At 42.5% G+C, this 23,900-nt stretch overlaps 1 protein-coding gene across 1 annotated transcript in view; it reads right to left on the bottom strand.

Moving 5' to 3' along the window:
- The window catches only part of TENM4 (teneurin transmembrane protein 4), a 619,397-nt gene that overhangs the window by 339,489 nt on the left and 256,008 nt on the right, over positions 1-23,900 (bottom strand). Inside the window, exons 4-5 of the mRNA XM_009323472.1 lie at positions 17,228-17,516; positions 11,508-11,777 (exon numbers count right to left, since the gene is read on the bottom strand). Of these exons, the coding sequence (XP_009321747.1) occupies positions 11,508-11,777; positions 17,228-17,450 (493 nt within the window). The 5' untranslated portion in view covers positions 17,451-17,516. The remainder of the gene's footprint in view (positions 1-11,507; positions 11,778-17,227; positions 17,517-23,900) is intronic.

Raw genomic sequence — 23,900 nt, 5'->3', positions numbered from 1 at the left:
TTCTTTATGCTAAATCAAAGAATATCCTATATCTATACATATTTATTTCAGCAATTATATAGTTTAGCATGTATTTATTCAGATTCCTACTTTTTACATTTGTTATGGAGAGAAAATGGTGAACAACAGATTTCTTATTCAGTAGATGATTGCTGGATTTTTATTTTTTTTTGGTTTTCATTTATTTGGAATTCATGTCAAGCTGCATTTAAATGGAAACAGGAATTCAGCCATAATTTCACCCCCCTCCTCCCAAACCGAGTGTAATAAAAGTACTTGAACCTGCTGGAGATACGAGAAGAAAATAAGTCTTGCACAAAAAATGAATTGGCATTAACAAAGACAGCGCTAGCTGTCGCTGGGGAACTGGAACAGAGGTGCATTTCCAAGAGAGCTCAGCAATGCTTCTTCCTCGCTGGCAGTACTGGCTTAAATAGCTCCCAGGTGTTTTCGCTACCCCACCCTCAGCCACTGGCCCTTGTTTGACCCAAATCGGGAAGGTTTTCTGTTGGGTGGGATTTCTGCTGCTCTACCCTGGGTTGAACTGATCTCTCTATGTGGGATGGCAGTGGTCCCGCAGGATTTGTGAAATCTCATGTGCGCAGACACCCCGTCCTTGAGGAAAGGCTTTAAATCGCACCTTTTTAGGGGTAAGTCAGAGTTGGACCGCATGAGCGGTTGCACCGGCATGACTGTGGGGATGGAGAACCCCTGCAAGGGCACAGGAACAGGTACACGGGGTGGCAACTGGGGACCTCTTAAACCAGTCGGCTGCTCAGATATCATGCGTCTTAGAAGTCACTATAATACGTCTTGTCTCTGGTTTTATTTGTGCAGATCTTCCCCTCCCCTCCTTTTCAGCTGCTGGTGGATTTCTGACTTCTGTACGTACTCTTTGAGCTGATCTACTTGAATGACTCAATGAGGAAAAAATGTCCCTTTCCACCTGCAGAAGAAGCACAGCTGCTGTCAGGAGCTGATCTGGCACCTCCACAGACTGGCACTAGGTGTTCGCCCAGAGACTGCAGCCAATCCACCACTTAGACTTTCCTTAAAACCTCGGCAGTTAAGACATAGTTGCTTGGAGATGATCTAAGAATGATTTACAAGTCTTTAACATATTATTCTGAATTTAAGCCTTAGTTGAGCCTGCCATAGTTTCCCATTTTGTTTAAGCAGTTTATCTATTAAAAGAAGAAATGTGTATTTAACTTAAGCTAAAAAAAATTAACATTTCTATCTCCCCCACTACAAAGAGACCAAACCAGGGCAGAAATCAAAGCGCATGTTTCTGAATGCAGCAGAAAGCTGTCATTTTGATGAAGTAGTTAGTTTCTGAGTTTGCCACCGCTGAAGTTGGGTGTGGAAGCCCTGTGGCACTTTGGGGGGTCATTAAATACAGCAGCGAGAAGAGGGCTGCCCTGCCTGCCAGTTCGTGCTGCTTGGCATGAAAAGGTCTCGCCTACGGAGAGAGTTGCAAGGGGAGAGAACAGCCACCACCTGGGTGCTGCGACGGGGGAGTGACGGCACATTTCGGAGCCTTTCACGCTGTTTTCAGCAAATGCCCTGGGCGCCTGTGACCATTAGAGACACCGGGAAGCTCTTGTGATCTCCAGGAGAGCTTTTTGTATAATGGCTCGTGCTGCACATTTTTTTTGACGCTCTCCCCATCACAATCACTCAACCCATGGCTTGTAAATAAATGCAGCAATAGTAACAACAAAAAGCAGCTTTTTTTTTAACCTCCCCAAGATATTCAGTCATGTTTGAGGGGCTGCCTAAGCCAACATTTTAAACACTTCAGTGCTGAAAATTCAGATAGAACTGGAGTACAGTTTCTTTATTTGCTGCTATCCATATCTTTGATTAGAAAATATTTGGGTTCACAACTTAAAAGGGGGTGGAGAAAAAAAAGAAAGAAAATCCTTATTTTCTAGCAGGGAACTGAGGTAAAGAAAGAAAGAGAAATGAAGTGATACAGCCAAGGTTAAGCACTGTCTGTAGCAGAGCCGTGGATTAAATCTCTTAAACTGGAGTCCAGTGCCTACCCAAAAGCAGCCCTTCTCTGAGTCCCATAACATGTCTGCTCCCCAAATGTCTTTGTATAATTTAGACATGTGGCAAAGACTTATTTTTGATTGAGCCATAACAAAGTTACATTTGTAAAATGCTTACTCTACATGAACACCAGATAGGAATTATTATTTTCTCTTTATAAACATGTTTCAAAATGATCTGTGCTGGGATGGACAAAACAAACCAACAACCTGCCTTAAAGCATATAATTTAAGTTTTTAGGGGCAGTTCAAAGGAACACTGAAAACTTTGCAGAATTAGGGCAGCGCTGCATTTTTAATCACTGCCCTGGATTGAATAAAATGGCATTTTTGCCTAAAAGTTAATCAAAAGCCTCTGAGAAATAAAGCAATGAGATTTTAATGAACAAATTCTCATGGCAGAAGCTGTGCTTTTCTTTATTTGGAGCTCACTGCACACCTCTGGGCATGGGTAAAACAAAAATAACGTGCTCTTTCCTCTCACTTTGTTCTGCTTATGGGTGGAGACGCATCGTCACTGAAAACAGCAAAGCCAGATACCTCGAGGGGCACTGGAGGAGACTGGACCAGATGTGGACTAACACTCTGTGTGCTGGATTTAGACGCAGGTGCAGTGGTCCAAATGGGAATTCAGAAATACAGACATGAGCATCTGGAAATGCCAAACTGGGGAGAAAGCCTGGTATACCTTTCCCCTGTGCAGGAAATAGTGTTGTACCTCTTTGAAAGGCTGGGATGGTGTATTGACATGTCCTGCCCATTGCAGCTTGGTGTGATCCCTGCACATCCAGGATGAAGCAGAAAAAGAGGAAAAGGCGAAGGGAAAATAGGCTTTGGTTCCCTGGTCCATGCTTAACCAGCAGGCTTAACTTTGCAGGGCAGCGGTCCTTCGGCCGCAGAGATGGATATCAGACCATTTTGAGCCTTCAGCCATCACCCCTTCCTTGTTTGGATTTATTGTTCCTTATAATCCTTTGCTTTTCTCCACACTGCTTCTCTTTCATCTATCCCTGTAGGGCTCAATCCTTTGCTTAGGATGGAGTTCGTGTCTGGCCCTAAAAGCAAAATCCCGCTCCAAATGCCCATCGAGCTGTGGCTCCATCGTGACTCAAGCGCTGATGTCCACACCAGCTCTGATGGCCCTCGGTGTCCTGACCATAACCCTTACTCCGTGGCATTAGCCATTGCCCATTGGCACTGCACACAAATCCCACCCTAAAAGCAGGCTGGAAGCAAAGTATTGCTATTAAAAGAGCAATAGGTCTTTTGCCACTGAACCTAGCTGTATTCCCCCTAGGGTGTTTCACACCAAAAGAAGTTATTTACAGCACTTGGAAATAGTGTAAAAAATGCACAGGTTTACTTCCAGAATACTTGGCAGCTCACCAGCAATATTACTAAATGCAATTATTTTCCTTAAAAAAAAAATCTCCATGACAAGGCAGCTTAAAGTGGTGAAGGAAAGGACAAAAATTAACAGCATAATTGAAAAGAACAGTAAATTCTTACCTGTTAATGTTGTTTCTACATGCTCTCTCCCCCAATATTCAGGCTATTAATGAGTTTCTAGAGTTTGGGCCTTTTTTCCCCTGCTTAATGGCTTCACCATCATCACAATAATAATGTGAAACCTACACACTAACCTATATTGAACTGCAGTTCATTACAGCAGAATAACATTGTGAACGGTTTTAATGTCAGCATCCTTTCAGACGCAGATTACAGTAATACAGAAAATACATTCTCTATGGGACACGCCATATGGGAATAAAAATAATAAAAAAAGAAAATAGAAAGACTTGTTTTCCTCTAGAGGCAAACAGGCTAGTGATGAGACAGATTAGCCCTCGAAATCAGTGGGAATTCCTTCACCATGGAACCAAGTCAAGATACTGATCACTAATGCAGCAACTGAATTATTAAACTCAGATTAATCCCATGTACCTTCACCTCCTAAATTGGGAGCACGGATGCCGCTGGCTCCCTCTGCAGTCCCTGCGGTGAGCTAGGTGTTACCAAAGGGACAATCGGCTCTTGGGTGGGTTGAATCCTGCCTGAGAGCCTGTGGCATCCACTTGTTTCCTCATTTGAAAGGCTGTTTTACACCCCGTGGACAGGGGAGTTAGTTGAATGTGGAGGGAGATTAACGGTCTGTTGCCCTAAACCCCATCAACTTACTGTCCCATCAGGGTAAAACTTTCTCTGAGACTTGTGAAGAAGAAGTGAGGTGGTGCCTCACCTTTTCACTTTCAGGAAGCTTCTCAGGACTAATGTCTACAAAGGACAAAAAAGATAAGAGGACAGAAAATATGAGGAATCCATCATCAAGAGTGTCAGTGGTTAGAAAGTCAGATCACAAGTAAGGAAGATGTAACAGCCTTCAAGGGAGCCATTTTTCAGTTGAGAATATAGCATTTGGGATGGTCGTGTAGCTAAAGTCTCCTTTTTAGGACTAATATTCTTCATAGGAATATTAGTATCTTTACAGTTGGAGAGCCTGAAGGCACATTCCTTCCCCCGACCTTCACATTTCAAGTGATCACCAAGTCTCTGAGTATCTCTACAAGGCGGCTTCAGTAGGATGCAATATCCAAGCAATCCCCGTGTACTGTTAAAATGGGGAATTTCTTGCAAATCCTACCTGGAAAGGAGCAGTGTAAGAATTTTGAGGAGCTGAAAGAGGGAAGGGGATTAGTGAAAATTCCCTTCTGGATCTGCTACTTGTTTTTGTGGTTCTTCACTAACTTCTGCAACTGATGATGGATCTTTAGTGGTAAGGGTTCTGGCTAATTTTTATTTCAAGCTGAAACATCTTGTTAATATTAAGGTTACAACTAATAGGAGGCAAGTGAAAGATGACAGCCAGCAGATGCCTGGTCTTGACCAGGTAATTCTAATTTATTCTTGTCTTCCCCTACTCAAAAGGCATAAGGGAAGCTTAATAAAGTATAGCTCATAGCACATTCCTTTTTTTTTTATTTACCGTGAGGAAAGTTTTTTTTTTTTTTAAATCTCCTTTCTGAATTCTCCAGAGTCTGAGTATCATATTTTTGCCTACATGGTCTGCAGAAGAAGCATGTCTGAAGCACACACTCATTTACTGGAAGTACTTTATAATGCACTATTTAATTCAAAGGAGGGGGGAAAAAAAAAAAAAGATGATGTTGCTGCAACCACGGTAACAATATTAACAATAGAGTGTATGAAGCCTGAAAGGAAATTACTCAGCAAAACACGGTAATAAAAAGAAAAGTCACCATGGATTATCAACTGGGGTATTAACAAATAATTTGTAATGCTAAGATTACACAGTAATTCTGGCAGTGCTAATTGCACTGATATATTGAATTGTATTTTGGGCCAGTGATTTGGGTCAACATGATTTGGGAAACAGGGAGGTGGATGTAAAGAAGACCGAGTAAAAACCCTTCCTCTGCAGAGGGTCAGGGCTATTTAGGAGAACCTTGCAAGGCCTCTGGCTGCAAGTATAGACAACAGGAGATGAGCTCTGGACAACCAAAGGGAACAAGAAAAACACACAGAAATAATTACTGTTTGCCTATAGTTCCCCTAGGTATTGTAAAACAGCTCTGAAGAGAAAATATTTGGAAAAAGCTGATGAAATTCTGGAGCATGTGGCTTGATCATCGGCATAGCTTTCTGATTTAATAAGAATCCAAAATGTATACAGACACCTAGCAGCAAACAGCATGCTGCAGTGTGTTTAACCAAGAGTACTGGGATTTCTACCACGCTGGCACGCTAACTGTTTTACAAAAACAGCTAGTTACCCCCATACACCTAGGACCTGCTCTAACGCTGCTGATGGCAATGGGAGTATTCAAAGGCTTCAGTGAGGTCTGTATCAGACACCACTGAATAAGTGAAAGCATTAGTTAGATTTCTTAACTACCCAGGAGAAATAAAATTGTATCATTTCTTTCATGTTCCTTGTTTGAAAGACTTGTCTTTAATTATTTCCTGCTGTAATGCACCCCTGTGTTTCTAAATACCTTCTATAAGCATTCAATTCTATCGAGTCCTAATTTCCTATGCAGTTTCTTAAGCACTCCTTCCAGCAACAGTAATGGCTTAGGCAGCGTGGAAGCAGAAAGTGTGGCAGTTACTGTAAGAAATGCTCTTTAAATCATGTATTATGTCAAAATGGCTAAGAGTTGGGTCTCTGATGGTAGAGCAGGCGGAGCTATCATGTGAGCTTTCCACCTCCTGATTGCCAGTACGTTTCAGTTTTACAAAAACTTATGAGAATTTTCCAGAAAGGCAATTTATTTGATGGGAAAGCAAAAGTTAACCATAACATATTCACTACCTTTCTGGTCAAGTTGGTGAAGCTTGGAGACCAGGTTTGGATATCGGGCTGGTTGTTTGCTTGACAGTTTTAAAGCTCATTTAACTGCATTCCCGAACAGCAGTGACTAAAAGAAAAATTATTCCTCTCTGTAGGATGTGGGTCCAGCAATGTAAAATGAATTGGTGCTCTTAATCTTGTCACCAGTGAGTAAGTGTCTGTATTGCTATAGTCACTATACCACTTTTGGCACTGACTGGTGATTTCAGAGGGGAAGCCAAAGACGAATGGACCTTGAGATTAAACTGCTCTTCCTAAGCAGAGGTGACCAACAGGTGCGTGGTGGAAGTGTTGGGGCTGATCGTACCTGCATCCAGTTCATTGCTAAATGGGAGATTTGAGTCCAGCAATGCCATTCTCACCCCTTTTGCACACAAGAAATTCATGCAGAATTTTTTGCAGGATGACACGTTTCCTACATATTTTTGAATTGTGAAGATGGAAAGAAGGACCCGACTCTGCAGCACAGTACAATTTGACAGCAATGGTCCTGCGGCCTGAATTTTGGCTTCCAGGGTGGTTAGATCTGGAAGTTTAGTTCAAGATACTAGTTACTAATCTCTCAGTCTGCTAGACAAGAAAATGCCACACTTCAGCAACACTGCTGCTGCAAGAATTTCTTTACACAATATATCACAGTTGGGCATCTCCAGCTCTGTTGAACTGTCTTGAGCCATCTGATGTTACCCATCCTGCCTGTGAGATCCTTCTGGCCTCTTGATACTGCCCACATTCTTCCCAAGAGGAGATGAGGACAGAGAGAAACGTCAGCTCCACTCTGCACATGCAGACAGCATTAATCACTGCTGCCTTGTCCTGCTAACAAAGAAAACCGCTCCTCCTCTCTCCTGCTCCCTCTCATATTTAACCAACTGCGTGCCTTGGTGGATATTAACACTAAGTCCAGATTAAAACTAAAGTGAATCCTTAGTTTGCCCCAGCTTCTTTGGAATAGCCAAAAGTTAAACTGTACTTAGTTTTTTCAGAGAAGGGCTGCAACTCCACTTTCACAGACAAATTTTAAAAATGCTGTTGATCCAGGTCTAAAGTAATCCTGCAGTGACTGTGCTGAATAAACCAGTAAGCTCTTTATCACATTGAAGGCAGAGACAAACCATTTACAAGGAGAGGAGGATCTAGGTGGCTTTGTTCAGCTCAGAGATGGCTAAAGGGAGATCTAGCTGCTGTCTTTTAACTATTTTAGGTGTGGGGATATACAGAAGATGGAATCAGACTGTTCCTGGAGATGCTCGGTGAGTGGATGGGAGGCAATGGACGCGAGTTGTGGCAGTGGAAATTCTGACTAGCTCTTAGGAGAAGAGTTGTTCACAACAAGCGTGGTCAGCACCAGAACTAGGGCACAGAGGTTGTGGCCTCTCCATCCTGGGAGATACTCAAAGTTAGCCCTGCTTTAAGCAGGAAACTGGACCAGAGACCTTCAGCGATGCCTTCCAACATAAATTATTCTGTGGTACTGTATTTTTATGATGATGTCTTTATGATTAGAAGTATTTTGCTTTTAGTATGTGACTGAATTGCTGCAAAATAAGTCAATTTCTGAAAGACTATTACCTTGATCTCCTTCATTGTGCTCTTCTCTATATTGAACAGTTGCTGGCTCAGTACAAAGCCTGTTCAGGGTTACCTAAGGTAATGCCAGTTAACTCCAGGCTCAGATCCAAATGACCACTTCAGGAACTTCTTTTGCTTCAATCAGTCTTGCTGAGAAACAGTGCGAACTAGTATAGGAAAGAGTTTCTCCTAACTTCATTGCTAGACTTCCAGGAACCAAACTCCTCCTTGTGCACGGGTCTGAACTGTTAATGCGAATTCACAATTTCAGCCTAGCCTAGATGGTCACACTGCAGAGTAACCCTTGAGCTACATGAAGTGCCTGCTACATTAGCAGCACAGTGATTGCACTATCCCTGGACAAGGTGCAGTAACTTGGGCGGTCACCTCTGTCCCCTTACTCTGCAAAGTGACCATCCAGGTTGAGCGAAAAGCACTGCCCAGTGGAGAGGAAGCCATTGGGGCTGTTTGGGTGTGCAGGATCTGAACTTAGGGCAATGCCAGAGTTATAACTCAAGCTAACTCTTCAGCAAAAACAAACTCTTAACCTATTAAAAGTATTCAACCTCCTGGAAAGCCTGGGAACAGTTTAGATAAAGCAACGCATGGCTTTTCATGCCAGCTGCCTGTGCAAGTGATTTATGGACTGTAATATGCCATGGAACCAGAGCACTTCATCGGTTTCCTTAAAGACAGAGGGGTGGATTGTGGCTACACTTACTGAGCAGTGTATCTGTTCCTTCAAGGCATCACCACGTCTGAAATAAAAGTAAATCTGCTTTTTGAGGGAGCCAGACCTCTCATTTTCGAAGAACACAATAAATGTGTTGGTAGAACCGTGCTTCGACAGCTTTGGATTTACAAACATCAGAAGTAAATTCTGATTATTTATTTTGGATAAATAATGAACAGCATGAAAATTGCTGACGTTGATCTTCATTGGAAAAGCTGGTTTAATGGGGCCCATAAAATCTTCTGTTGATGGCAGGTTCATAAAGCTCCATATTGACTTCAGCTAAAGGCTATAACTTCTATCAATACTGTCAACAATTAATATTGACTAATAAAGGTATCCTGTAAACTGAGTCATAGCATTATGTTACTTTATGCTGCCATTAGCAAAACTTCATGTCTTCTTGAAAACATTTCTCCTATAAATCTGGGATTTCTCAAAATAGCCTGTGTGATAGCTAGCAGCGGAGGGCCCAGAGTAACACTGCTTCCGTGCAGAGGGAGGAAACACAGAGCAACCTTTGCGTTTGCTAGACAAAGCTTCTGAGAGGATCTCAGGCTTCATTTTCTCCAACAGCAGGTTTCAGGTTGTGAGGGGTTTGTGTGCAAAAGTTTTTCACACCTTTATCTGTGCCATGCAATTACAAAATGAAAATGTCCAAATTTTGTGTACAGGTAAGACTTGTCCTTAGTCCTTCCTCTCTTCTTCCCTTGCAACCTTTGTTTTGATACGTTTATACCACAAATTCAACTGTAATCCCTATGTTGAAATGTTATGTCTTTCTCTAAGCTCTGGACTAGTTTTTCTGACCTGAACCTGGCTGATGTCTCTGGTATCTTCCCAGGGAAGTCTAAGCATCAGCTGAAGCTCCCCAACAGCACAGTTTGGATCATAGTATTTTCCCTCAAGTTCCACCACCTCTTTTTTGTCTATGTGAACAATACAATTACATACTGGACAGCACCGCTCTCTAGATTTTATTTATGCTACACAGACTTTGTATTTTTGAGTATGATATAGCCTTTCTCATTCAAAACACTCAACATCGAAGACTGCAAATGCCTAGGGTCCAAAGAAACTCCTTCTACATTTGTACAGCACTTAAAAGACCTGCAGGTATGTTCTCTACCTTCCTGTCTTCCCTTTTCTAATTGCTAGGAAATGGTGGTTCAACAAATGGTTAGTGTGTCATTAAATTTAAGGGAAGAGGAACTGGAGGTTGTCTCAGTCCTGACATGAATACTATTGCCTCTGTTATTAGTTTCAGTAAAACCTTTCAAGGCTTGTGCTGTTGCTAATGTGTTGTTGCTAATATAATTTCATTTGTAAGTGATCTGTAGGTACAAAGTTGCATTTGCACATGTAGAGATAGCATTACGGAAACCAGTGAAAAAGACTCCAGCAGCTAATGTAATTCTTCTCTCTTAAAAAAAACCCACTAAAATTCTGTACTTTGCTTTTCTTAGTAGGTGTGGAAAGAAAAATGTATGGGGTAGGATCACAGCTGCTCATACACCACCATGAAAAGCACAAGAGAGAGCTTTAGATACAGGAGAATGGGATGGAAGTGCAAGGTGTTTGCTTTTGGTTGTTTTCTAGTGATTTCTTGGGAGTGTGCAAAACTCTAATTGGCCCTGATGATCCCTCTGTCTTTCATCAAAACACGAGGCTTGGAAGGAAAATGATATAATCTGGCACTGCATGTCTGCCTGTCCCTAACGGGTGCAAAGCTGTAAGATACTACACTAAGAAACTTAAAAAAATATTGTAAAGATAATTTAAAATGATTCTTCTGTATATTCTTTAAACACAAGGCCATTTATCTTTGAACTTTGCCTAATATATCATTATCTCTGAGCAGAAACTTAATAAGCTTCTACTGTAATTTTGTTGGAGTTAAACATAAAATCATGTGGGTGGTGTATGTCTCACCGTGTCATGGCTTCCCAAGGAAAAGTTATCATCATTTGTCACTATAATACTGTGGCAAAAAGCATAAAGAGAACAAGCAATACAGTCATTTCACATCAGCTTTCTGCACTGAGCTCAAGCTCCCGATGACTTGTACGCAGCGGCTATATTAAGTAGCAGGCTGTGCCATAATTGAATTAAAGGTGCAAAGGCATGTAGGGCTGTGTGAACACCCGGGTCAAGCTGCAATTGAATCAAAATCCTCTCTCCTTCCTGCACTGCTTGGCAGAACTGCTGACCAAAAGGTTCGCAGACCTACAAAACGCATGCAGGAGTCCCCGCAGCTGGGGACACGAAGTTACAGAGATAAAGAATCTGTGACCTTCAGCTTTTATTTCGCACAAAGAAAAAGTCCTCTAAAAATATTTCACCGTCGTTTCCCTTCAGAGAGCAGTCAGCTGATTTACATAAATGAAACGGCTCTTGTCAAGGAACGGGTGAGGAAAAGAAGGAAATTATCTGCCCCGAAAATCTGTAGCAAAGATAAGAGCAGCAGCAGCCAGGGGAGGGGAGATTTAAATGCTTTTTGTCTGAAAGGTCACTACAAAAAGCAGAGAGAGTATTACAGCCACTTAATGATCTCTGTCGCTGTGATAAATAAGTAGGAGCTTCTCCAGCAGTTTATTAACAAACACTCTGTAGGACAGTACAAAAGGCCACGACATGGGGCTATTAGAAGAGTGTTTTCACTGAGTCTGATAAAAAAAACCCAACACAAAACCTAAGGAAGATTAAGGTGGAGTGGTAAGAAGAGGCATTCCTCGCAGAGCTCGAGGCCGACATCGCATGTGCTGTCACCACTTACCGGTTTCGGTATTCTCATGCTCCGTGTCTGTGAGGGTGAGGATGGAGTTGGCCCGGCTTGACAAGCAGGAGCTGCGTCCAGACTTGGTGTTGCGTCCCCAGAGCCTCACGGGGTGCTCAGGTGACATGACCACATCTGCCTCCGTGTCGGCATCCGAGCCAGCACTGATGGAGTAGCCCAAGTGAGGCAGCCCAATATCAGTCCGGTACAAAGTCCCATGTGTGGGCGTCACGTCTTCAAGACCCAGCTCTCGCAAAGAGAAGTTGGCTCCTGGGAGAAAACACAGCGGCCTGGTTACTCCTTAACAGGGGATGGTTTCATCTAGCACAAGTCAATGGCAGAACTGTTCATCCTCCGTCTTCAAGTGGGGCACAGGAGCTCCCAAGTCCTAACATCATACCAAAAATTCCCCTGTTTTGTGGTCTTGGTTAGTGGGAGACCAAGTGACCATGCCAAGACCAAAAACCAACTGGATTCCTGCTTCTAGAACCTGACAAAAACTCAGGGCGTGTTCAATGAAATCATCAAATTTGAAAGCAAAGACAGATGGAGAAATGGTGGAATTCTTTAGGGGAGGCAAAAAGTAATTTCTTGGGAGAAAAGCAAAGTAAGGCACGCAGTGATCAAAAGTCCTACCATACACCTGGCAACTCTACTACAATAGGAAATTTGAGTGAGTTCTGCTCATTGAAATCCCTGAAATTACATACTGGGGATTTAAATTTCCTTTGGCGATCTCACTTTCCCCTTGCTGACCACTCACACTTTGACTCGGTTTAGCTATTCATTCTGATACAATCACAGCAGAGGTTATTTGGCTGCAAATAGATGCAATTGTTTAGCTGACTAAAAATATAACCTGAAAAATTACTCTTGAGTTCATGTCTAGTTACCTGCAGAGCTTCAAAATCAGACCGAATCGATGTGAATGAGGCTTCAAATATTAACATACTTTGTTCAGAAAGTTGCACAAGGAGGCTGGAGAGAGCAATTAGTGGCTCCATTTTAATCCACATTTATTTATTAATGCATGCTTTCCTTTTTCAGTCTTGAATGTCTTTAAAGATTTTGGTCACCCGTGAATGCCTTTAGCTGCCCCCTGCATTTGTACAGCACAATGCACCCCTGCTCCTGTTAGGCTACGCCTTGATGGGTTGGATTAAGGAACTTTATCTATAACCGGTAGGAGGCATCAGGCCCTGGATCATGGCCAAATACCAACACCGGTGATCAAATTCAGTCTAGCTGGCTTCTTCCCATTATTTCAATAAGTAAATCCCCCACAATAAAACCAGAGGGTGGAACCTGCCAAATCTATGCACAGGCTCAGTTTTAGAGTGGTGTTTGCAGCTCAGGCATATTTTGACAAGATCATAGAATTGTAGAATCATAGAATCGTTTAGATTGGAAAAGACCTTTAAGATTGTCAAGTCCAACCATTAACCTGACACTGCCAAGTCCACTAAACCATGTCCCTAAACACCACATCTACACGTCTTTTCAATACCTCCAGGGATGGTGACTCAACCACTTCCCTGGGCAGCCTGGGCCAGTGCTTGACAACCCTTTCAGTGAAGACGTTTTTCCTCATGTCCAATCTAAACCTCCCCTGGTGCAACTTGAGGCCGTTTCCTCTCATCCTATCACTTGTTACTTGGGAGAAGAGACCGACCCCCACCTTGCTACAACCTCCTTTCAGGGAGTTGTAGAGAGCGATGAGGTCTCCCCTCAGCCTCCTTTTCTCCAGGCTAAACACCCCCAGCCCCCTCAGCCGCTCCTCAGCAGACTTGTTCTCCAGACCCCTCACCAGCCTCGTTTCCCTTCTCTGGACACGCTCCAGCACCTCAACGTCCTTCTTGTAGTGAGGGGCCCAAAACTGAACACAGTATTCGAGGTGCGGCCGCACCAGTGCCGAGTACAGGGGCACGATCACTTCCCTGCTCCTGCTGGCCACACCATTTCTGATACAGGCCAGGATGCCGTTGGCCTTCTTGGCCGCCTGGGCACACTGCCGGCTCATGTTCAGCCGGCTGTCGACCAACACCCCCAGGCCCTTTTCCGCCAGGCAGCTTTCCAGCCCCTCTTCCCCAAGCCTGTAGCGCTGCATGGGGTTGTTGTGGCCAAAGTGCAGGACCCGGCACTTGGCCTTGTTGAACCTCATACAACAGGTTTAAATACTTTTAAATACTTTTTAAATATTTTTAAACACTTTAATACTTATTTAAATACATTAAATAATTTTTAAATACTTTTAAGTACTTCCAGGGAGTCACCATCCCTGGAAGTATTTAAAAGACGTGTAGATGAGGCGCTTAGGGACATGGTTTAGTGGGCATGGTGGTGTTGGGTTGACGGTTGGACTCGATGATCTTGGAGGTCTCTTCCAACCTTTATGATTCTATGATTCTACAACTGGCCTTGGCCCATCGATCCAGCCTGTCCATGTCCCTCTGCAGAGCCTCCCTACCCTCAAACAGATAAATCTGAATGCATGATTTCCAGGAAAGTTCAGGCCCAAACCTAGCTTTGAAGAGTGAAGTTCATATCTACTCGTTATTGAAAACTGTTTGTCAGGTCTGGACCTCAAGGTTGTATCCAAAACTGAGTTATGATTCTCTCCCTGCTCAAAACCACACATGCATGTGGCTCTCCTCACATTTTCATTTGCTGACATTAAATATCACATGGTGGAAAATGTGTATCCAATAGAAACAGTCAGATTTCTACTTTTCCAGAGTCTGGTTTCATACTTGTGGAAACACCCTGGCCTGTCCTTGAGCTCTGTTGCATGGAGAAGGTTTCTTGTATTATAGCACACATGTATCGAATGATCAGCTAGCCCGAAGCAGATGCTATTTCACTACACTATTTCATTCAGTTGGCCTTGCAGCTCATAGTGAACAGAGAGAAGATGTTTGAATGCAAGGTGAGTAATGGGACTGGACAACATTTCCATGTAAACCTTGGTGAAGGAACTGTTTGACGTCAGGAGGAAATAACCATGGTTCAGCTGGTTACGGATCTACAGCTGAGAGCACTCAGACTGTATAAAGCATTCATGAACTTCACACCTTTTTAATTGACCAAACAAGATTAAAGCTTTCAGACAGAGTGGACAGATAAGGCTGCTTGGGGCTCACACCTCTGTCAAATCCTAGGCCTTGCTCAGGGAGCACAGTGCAAGCTTGTGGCAAATTAATCCATTTAACTTGATTGCAGAGCAGTCTGAGAGAGCATCCTCTGCTACTCCACGGCGTGAGGTAGCAAATGAACTTGACCTAAGTTATAAATGCAAGGAAGCAGTATCTCCCCAGAGACTTCGCTCGTCTCTTCCAGTTTTGACTTCTGTGCAAGACTAGATAGTTTTTAAACCATCCTCTGTGGAATACTGGCAAACGTCATCTTTTGGTTTTGCTTGCATGTTTCAGTCACTGATGGCGAGTTCCACCTTGCCCTGAAACAAGCCACACTCAACATCATCAGACACATCAATGTGCAGCGTGGCTGGTGCTCTTCAGTAACAGCAGCTCATAAATTATGAAAAATGACTGCTACAATTAACTGAAAATCAAATTTATTTGCAATAAACAGCAGGAGATGCATCGATTTTCATATTCTATGCTCACTGTTGCCTTTTAAGCTGGAAGAACTCAAGTCAATAAAAGGAAGATAATAAATATCTGAGACTTTTTAATTCAGATCTGGTCTATTTTTTCCTGTGCTGACTTGCACATTTGCTGGCACTCTCACTCTAGCTAAAACCATTTAAATGCTGACTTGTTTATTTACTGAATTTACTTGGTCAATTTGAAATGTTTCCCTCCCCTGCCTTCCAAACCTATGCAGGAGAGAAATTCACTTTGCCTTGATGATGTTGAGCAGGCTAATAAGTCTTGGTTTCAGTCGGCGTGAGCCCAAGCAGCACCACAAAGTGAGGTCCATTCATGGCTTTGTGCCAGTGGAAAATGTGGCACAGAAAGTCTGGGGTAATTGTTAACAGTCTTCAGGCCAGTCTTGGGACTCTCAGGATAAACTGGGAGAAAATTATAAATTGAAAAATCTGTGGGTGGCATATCAGAAGTAGAACTGGTGCCCTGATGTGGTTAATCTCAATGTCTTCTCAATTAATTTCAGCCACTTAGCCCAGTGTTTTTTACTATTTCTCAGTACCCTACAAAATTTTCCTAGGGAAATATGAACTTGTATATAGCAAATTTATACTCCCTGTCAACAGACTGGCTTTTCTTATTTATCTTTTGTGGGCTTCTTACGAGACATCCGTGGACCTGCATGGCCTCATAGACCCTCAGGTTGAAAACCGCTGACCTGTACTAATTCACATCTATCCTGCATGGTGAATATATTGTATGAAGTGAGCAAACTCAAAGACCTAAAGGTTTCCTTTTCTTTATAACTTCATAGATTCCTTAGAGGGGATGAAGTACTTCAGAGTTGCTAAGAGGGAAACTCCTTTTATGATTGCAAAGTATTGCTTACAACACCTATTGGCCCTTTCGTTAATTATTGCCCGTTGCAGTTATCCTGAAGTACAAACACCAAAGCCATGTGCACAAAGATACTTCTGCAAGTCATTTTGCTTATGCATGCTTTAAAGATGAGTCTTGCATCAAAACCACAACTGCATGGTGTTTGAACAGTGAAATTAAGCAGCCCCCAAGTTAAAGGAGTGCAGTTGTATGCATTCCCTTTGGGGAATCAGCTTCTCCAAACTGCAGAGGGTGTGCTCAGAGCAGCCTGGGTCAGCTATTTTATGCTCATTGTCTGGAATGCTGCCTACTCCATTTGACTCACTTTGCCGTTTTATGCTTTTCTTGATGGACTTCTAAAAATAATTTATATGAAGCCCTGCTTAGTTTCTGAACTAAGTCACTTGTGTCTCTACAGAAAAATGAAGATGAGACTATAGCAGGGGCCAGAAATCTACCTCATGTAGGCAACAGCAGCAGTGAAAATATATCTGCACTGACTTCAGGCTAGCAATAAAAAGAATAGCTGGAATCTCTGTTAGGACTGCGGAGCCCATGCTGACCCATGAACTTCCACATCTTCACAGGTCCTGTGATCCAGATTCGCTAAACGGAGTCCTAAAAGTGGTTCTTTACCACTCCTCTAATACTGGAGCATGTCCCCATCTCAAACCTACAGCCTGCAGGCCATGCACAATGCTGAGGGTGGTTCAGCCCATCTGCAGCTCAGTTGCCTCCCTTCTTCCAGGCTTCTTGGGTTTTGCTGTAGCCTAGGTGGACAGCGTGGCCAGTGGCACTCTGCCCTGGCTGTCTTTTGCCTCAGGATCCTTGTTGACTTCCTTCATGACAGAGCAGGCACATGGCATAGTAAAAAGGTCTCCTGAGCAGGCAGGGACTTTCCACGCCATGTCAGTAGCGTGCAGCATGCGCACAGGGGCTCTGGTCTCATGGTGGGAAGTGGCAAAGGGCTGTTGGAGGCAGAAAGTCTAAGACAGAGAAAATGTGTCTTAGTAGATGCTAATGAACACAGGCTAGTGGTATCCCACTTAAGGACATTGGTTTGCACGCATCCCACGTCTGTGTGATACAATGAAGATGTTCCTTGCGGCTCTCTTTCCTTATATCTTGCTTTTGGCCTCAGAGTCCTTCAAAGCTAGCTTCCCACCCGGCCCCAGCGCTCAGCTGGTGATTAACTCACGCTGCTTGCAGCAGCATCTGCTGAAATGTACTCACCTGCTCGGCAGAATTCATCGGCCTCTTGGTGCACCATGTCTTTGACCCGATTGCTGTAGGTCAACCTGGAGTCTTGATCATAAGCCTTCAGGGTCTCACTGGAGCTGTAGGACTTCTGGGGTACCTTGCTGTCCTCACTCTCAGCTGAAGAGCTGGTGTAGCGGCGCTCAGTGTCGCGGCGCCGAGTCAGAGATCGATACGGTTTCCTTTCCTTTACATCCATGGCACCCTTGTCTGAGTATTCAACATTAAAATACTGACGTCCGTGTGGTGGTCAGATTGGAATAACCTGAAAGAGAGAATAAAAGAAATAGGATCTAGGTGCCTTTGGGCACCTGAAGGCTAATTTGCCTTCTTTATACATTCTTGCAATGAACAAAAGAGAGGTTACTTAATGGACTGCAAGAAAACCCTCTTAGAACAATTACCGATGGAAAGCAAGTCTCAATTATGTGTGAGTCATTTAATAATTGCCACAGCTAGCAGGACACATACACGCAGCAACCTGCATCTGTCTGAACTGGGCACGCACTTCGGGATTTGAAACCGATTGTGATTTTCTGTGTCTTCTTTCCATGGGAAGTGATTCAGACACCTCCAGGAGGCATGTATTTGGTACATCAGTCACCTAATCTCTGGGAAATCAGGCCATGCTGAAATGTCTCTATTTGGGCAGCCAGAGGACTTTGGAAAAATGCTGCCCTATGGTTTTAAAAGTGTTTTGATAGATCGTGAGGTTAGAAGGAATGAACAAAAGAATGAGACAGTGTAAGAAGGCAAGTGGGAAGGGACAGGGAGAAAAGAAGAATGAAGGGGTGAGATATGGATGGGAATTGGATGAAAATGTCTTCCTATTCAGAGAGCTCATCTTTACTTAGCTGGAAATATATTAGAACTTAAGCAGAGTTGAGAAAGTGTAAATAAATGGTAGTCCTCTGCTTCATGTAACAGCGTGGCCTGGGATTTATGCCTGTGGGAAAACCAATGTATATATGCACTGGTATGCAAGCATACATATCTGCACACAGAGAAAATTGATAACAGAAATAACACATGTATTGGAAGTATTTTTTGTCAAAATAATTAATAAATTGTCTTTTCATTTTAAGTTTATTAAATGCAATACAAGCCACAGAAAAAAAAGTCAATGACGTGCAGCAAGACGGTAAAATATGTTTTTGAATACCTAAACTGTTTTATGAAGAAAAATACTGATAAAACCCACAAATCAAACATTGAAACCTGTAATTTCATGAGTAATTCCTGAGTTTCTCAGGAACTGAGTCCTCCTGGCTACTAAAGAACAGAAGCTGAGTCGCTAAACGCCACACCAGGATATTGTTGTTTACTAGCAGTACTTAAAAACAGGAAGGAAGAGGATCAGAAAACACCTATCAGTTCTTGGTCTTTTTCATAGCAAATACGTACGGAAATGCATTGGCAAGGACTGAATCACATTCTGTTGGCATTTCTCTCTTGAAGGGCTAAATCCTGAACATACTAATAAAATCTGACTCCTCCATGACTTTCAGACCCCAGCCTTGCTTCAGATGCTGTGCCCCGGATTTGTGTTGCAGCACAACACAGCTATGGTGCAATAGTTGAGGATGGATGCGCTCTGAGCTTTGCAGGCCGGTTTAAAGGATGTGGTGTAACGTAGTGTTTGTGGCTCTCAAGACTGTGAGCCTGTGAAGGATGGAAGCCTCTTAGCGCAGGTTCTGATAACCTACAAATCATAATACTAATGCAGAAGCTTGAAGACATTTTGTTATGAATTCCTCACTTGCCAAGCTGTCTGGCACAAGCATAACTAAGCAAATTCTCGAGTTGAAGAGAGACTGCAGGAGGGAGCAAGAGCTACAGCTGCAGCACGGCTGTGAGATACACCTGCAGCTGGGCAAAGAAAAACAGGGTCCCATTCCTATTTCTGCAATTCTGACTTTGCTAAGACTGCTGTCTGGGTTTTGTCCCTTTAATGTCCAAAATGAGCTTTACAACGATAGAACCCAGTTCCGACGGCTTGTATGGTTTCTGTGGCACTCTTCCCAGAAATTAAGACACTACTTTAAAAAAAAATCCACTTAATTCTCTCCCAATCTATTCCAGTGATGGCAGCAGACCAAGTTCACACTTCCTATTTGTCAGCAAAACGCATAGAAACTATTGAACACAAATGGAAAGGGGAAGGGGGGAGTGTCTTATAATTGAGCTTTACTTAAGTCATCCACAGAGATTTGAGCACCACTTTGATTTAAACATGTGTTTAAACCCACTGAACTCACTGACTTAAATTCATTCATGAACTATGTAAGTTCAATATAGTGAATGCAAATGGGATTACTCACTGGCCAAAATCTACACACGTTAAATGTTTTGTAGAGTAAGGGTGTGAGAGGTGCAAAAACTAAGGCCTGAACATAGAAGCGATAGTGAAGGAAAGGGCGTTATGCTGAAGGACCAATTTAACATAGTAATAGTGTGTAAGAGATCTACCAAATATTGGTAGATATTTTGCTGCATTGAATCAAACATATTGGTACTTTCACACTGGAGAGAGGTAAAAGGAATAGAGCATCTGATTGCTCTTCAGTGCACTGCCTTCCTTCCTTAAAAAAACCAAAGCTTTTTTTGGCTTGAAAAATTGTGACTTTTTTTTGCAATTGTTATTGAATTGGTTTGTCTCCTTTATACCATCTCTGTTTGTGTAAAATCCTCAAAAGGAGCAGGTTTGTTATACCTTTTAATAAAACACCTTAAAACAGGCTCCTTCACAACGGCGCTGTGGTAAGAGCTGTTATAATGAACACTGAAATTGTGGTTTATTGTCATGGGGGATGGAGATCGCAAAATGTGAGCGAGAAGCGGCTGCTATACTCTATAAGAAAGAAATGAGGAAAGATGGCTTCTATCTGCTCATGAGTATTGCAGCAATTCCTACCAAGGGCCAGTCATTTAAAAACCCTCTAGCGGGAGAGGCACATGTGCCAAGAAAACCTTTCTGCACAGTTAGAGCCACAAGGTACAAACAGGGTCTGTAATTACCATTAGTAACCTTGCAACTTAGGAAATGGTCAAAAAAACATCAGGAAATTGACTGAATTCCCACCAGAAGGTTTTTCTTTTTGTAGAAAGGTGCTGAAAAACTGAAATTCCTCCTACAGCTCATCAAAAATAGCCCTGTAAATTTGCACCATTCACATACACATTACTCTATAACAGTGCTTCAATTCCCAATTCATTCGTGTCTTTATAAATTTAACTCTCCTCAGCCCTTTCTTTCTCTCTCTCTCTCTCCGCTTTTAAGGAGACACTTTTCAACTAGAAAGGTCACCCCCAAAACACATAATGAAGATTTTTTTTTTTTTTTTGAAGAAGGAACTGTTGCATTTAACTGACTTAAGTAAGTTTCCAGCACCTCTCCATGGACATGCAGTTCTTGTCATCTCATTTTTATGGCCCAATTCCCAGATGATTTAGATACCTTGCCTTCAATGGAGTTGTTTCATCAGGGAATTTTCCTCACGGTGTTTCTGTGATAGATTATTATTTTTTATCTGCTACTCTTTGTGTCTTGATTTCGCTTCTGCTACAATTTCATTTCGTGCCATCAACACCTCACATTTTTCCTGATTTCTCTGGCACACAGCGAATACAAAGAATCACACTCGTCTCAGTTACGTACTCAAACACCAGTTTCTTTCCGCCTCTAGCTCATGATTGCTCCTCATAATTTTAAAAGCTTCCATAAACTTGCTGGACCTGGTATAAAAAACCAAGGCTTCTAATATTGTCCTTTCCATCCCTTCACTCTTCCTCCCTCCATAAAAGTACAAAAGCCTTCTGCTCTGAACCATTTCTGTTTGGAAAGGACTTTCTTGTCCTGCGATGCAGTATTTCTGGTTCAGTTTGATTCTTTCATCATACGGCTGTCTGCATAACAGATCAAATTTCACCTTCTTTTTTTTTCTCCAGGCCAATTAATGGCAATAGCCATTCTTATTGTTGTCAACCCTCTGAGTGTACAATCCCGGCTGGACCACAAGCTGGTTTGGACTACAATTCACAATGGAAGCATCCTTCAGGCTTTACTTACTCAACTCAGAAAAATCCCACTGACCCCAGAAAGGGTTACTCACATGCTAAGGCCTGTAAAACGTAGCCATATTTTTCAGAGGTGTGGGACTTTTCTTGCATCCTTGCATATATGTCAAGAAGCAGAACAAAAAATCAGCTTTCTAGTTCCGGTGCAGTAGTGCAGTAAACGCAATGCTTATTTGCAGCTCTTTTTATTTTGCTTTTGCTTTGGTTGGCTCCCAAATAATCCTTTTTGTTATGTTTTATCCTTTATATCTATCCTCCTCATTCTCAGTTCTGTTGCTTTTTGTTGCTCTTTGGAGCTTTGATTAACCACACCAGCTTTGTGCTGCAGAATCGCACTCAATGAATGGCAAGGGGAATGATTTATTTTCTGAGTCACCGCTCAAAAGACAAACTTCCATCAATCAAAAACCAGACAAGAGAGTGTGACACCACAAAGAGATATGCGAGGAGGCGCTTACAGCAAAAGGGACAGGTGGTCTTTGATAGCTGACTTACATTGCAGGTCACTAATCACAGAGATTAGCAGCAAGGTGATAGACAGCGCCTGTTCTGGAAGGCAGCATGTCATATCATCCAATTTTCTGTCAAAATGTGAGGGTTTAAATGGTAGAGATAGCTTTATGTGTTTCCTATACAGTTATGGCAACAGGGTGATGAGAAAACTGGAAGAGTGAAACATCTTGTCTCCACGAAAATGTAAGCATGAATCGTGGTGGGTTAGTTCGGTCCACCTTTGTGCTGGAGGAAGCAAAGCGACTTCCCAAAGTCATTTGTTTTCCTCCGCAAAACTGCCTATGCAAAAATGGCTTACTTGGCAGGGCCTGTTTTTGTCTTCTTAAAGCAGATCTTCTCATTCCCCTTCTTAGGGCATTTTTTTCCCCCTATTTTTTATTGCTGCTGCCCTTTGTAGAATGAGCGCAGCCACGGAATACCAAGCAGCAAGCTGGATTTTATTTTTCCTCCTTTGGGCTCCACAAATCAAATCATTAACTAGGACCTAATGCTGGTAAGTAGTGAGCAAGTATCCTTTTCTTCACTTTACAGAGGAAGAGATGAGGCATTGGAAGTCAAAGTGACTTGCTTAAGGTGGTACAAGAAGAAAGCAACAGAATTGAGAGCAGACTCTTGATCTCCCAGGCAGAGTCTGATGTTGAGCCCTGGATTTTCTGAGAATCAAGTCACATAAGCACAGCAGAATACTTACTTTAAAAAATCTTGGCTAATGCATGTCTGAAATCTTCGTGTGAGAATAGTATGAACCTCGTGTATTATTAACAAGATGCTCTTCCATGTTTGGATAATGCCCTTCAGGTCGAAAGACTGTGGAACACGTACAATTGCAGTTGTGTCTGACCAGTGAAATCCCATGGTGAATGATGAAAACCCCACTGAGAGTCAGAAGAGAGACAGTTTTTCACCACATTGTACATTAATCTTCCCTAAGCCATCAACAGGTATTGGGGTCAGACCAGCAATGTTATTTGGGAAGTTAGCTCCAACTCGGCATCATAAGCTGCAACCAAAGATGTTGTGAGTTCAGATGCTTAAATGACTTTGTGGCTGTGATTATTAACGTCCTACACCAAGTTAAGTCATCACATGATATTTAACATCTTATTTGAAACAACTCAGTCCACTGTGACAATCCCACCACACTTCCATGAGGATGCAAATGCTTGGTTCAAGGCTCCATATTCCGGTCTCATGACACAAAATGTCAAACCCGGAAAATCTTATTTGGTCATTTCCGTTTGTCCAGAAAAATCTGTGATATTGCCTGCCATTCCACACCTAGTCTAAAGCACAAAGCCAGCATAAATGTAGTGTTGAATGTTCTGATGTATCTGCAGGTATTTAGGCATCTACTTAGGGGTGATTCAAATCAAATTTGTATTGCCAGGTGATCAGAAGCTGCAATGATCTAATCTTAGCAAATATACAACCATGGCTTAAACAGTGTGACGCTATTTACCAGGTTTCTGGGAGATTCTTCTATAACATAAAAGACTCCTGTGTTTTTTATTAAACTTTAAGCTTCAGATTTATAAGAGGTTCAAATCCCAGGAGGTCTTTGTAGGAAATAAATTAAGCTGTAGGTATAACATCCTCTCACATTTTTGGCAAAAGCTTTGGAAAGAAGCAGGCACAAGAGAGAAGAATGAAGAGTCGAGTTAACACTGCTTGGCTTCAACCCAGTGCTCAAAGAAAGTAACAAAACCTCCCTTTTCTGGTATCAACCACTAAGCCTTTCTTTTACTGGTAAGAGACTTGCTAGGCAATTGGTAACGTCCTGTCCAAAAGATGTGGTTTGTGACCTTTTCATGAATAAATCTAAAACTGCAATGAGCTGGAGGCCCAGAAAAGCTTGAAACAGTATTTGAGATTTGAAGTATGGTGGGAAAGCATGAAGGGGGCTGGAATGCAATTATCTCAATTATTTCTGGTTTGAAAACCCCTAAGCATTCCCTCATGGGATGCAGCCTTTAGCCTGTGCTAGGGGAAGATTTTGGGGCCAGAAGTTAAAAAAGCTTTCAAACAGTTTTTGACTAGTATAAGCACTTTGCAGATGCAG

This window comes from Pygoscelis adeliae, unplaced genomic scaffold, assembly GCF_000699105.1.
Source record: "Pygoscelis adeliae isolate BGI_AS28 unplaced genomic scaffold, ASM69910v1 Scaffold84, whole genome shotgun sequence".
In the NCBI taxonomy this organism is placed as follows: Eukaryota; Metazoa; Chordata; class Aves; order Sphenisciformes; family Spheniscidae; genus Pygoscelis; species Pygoscelis adeliae.
Note: the sequence above shows the minus strand (reverse complement) of the source record. Positions and strands in the feature narration are given on the sequence as shown.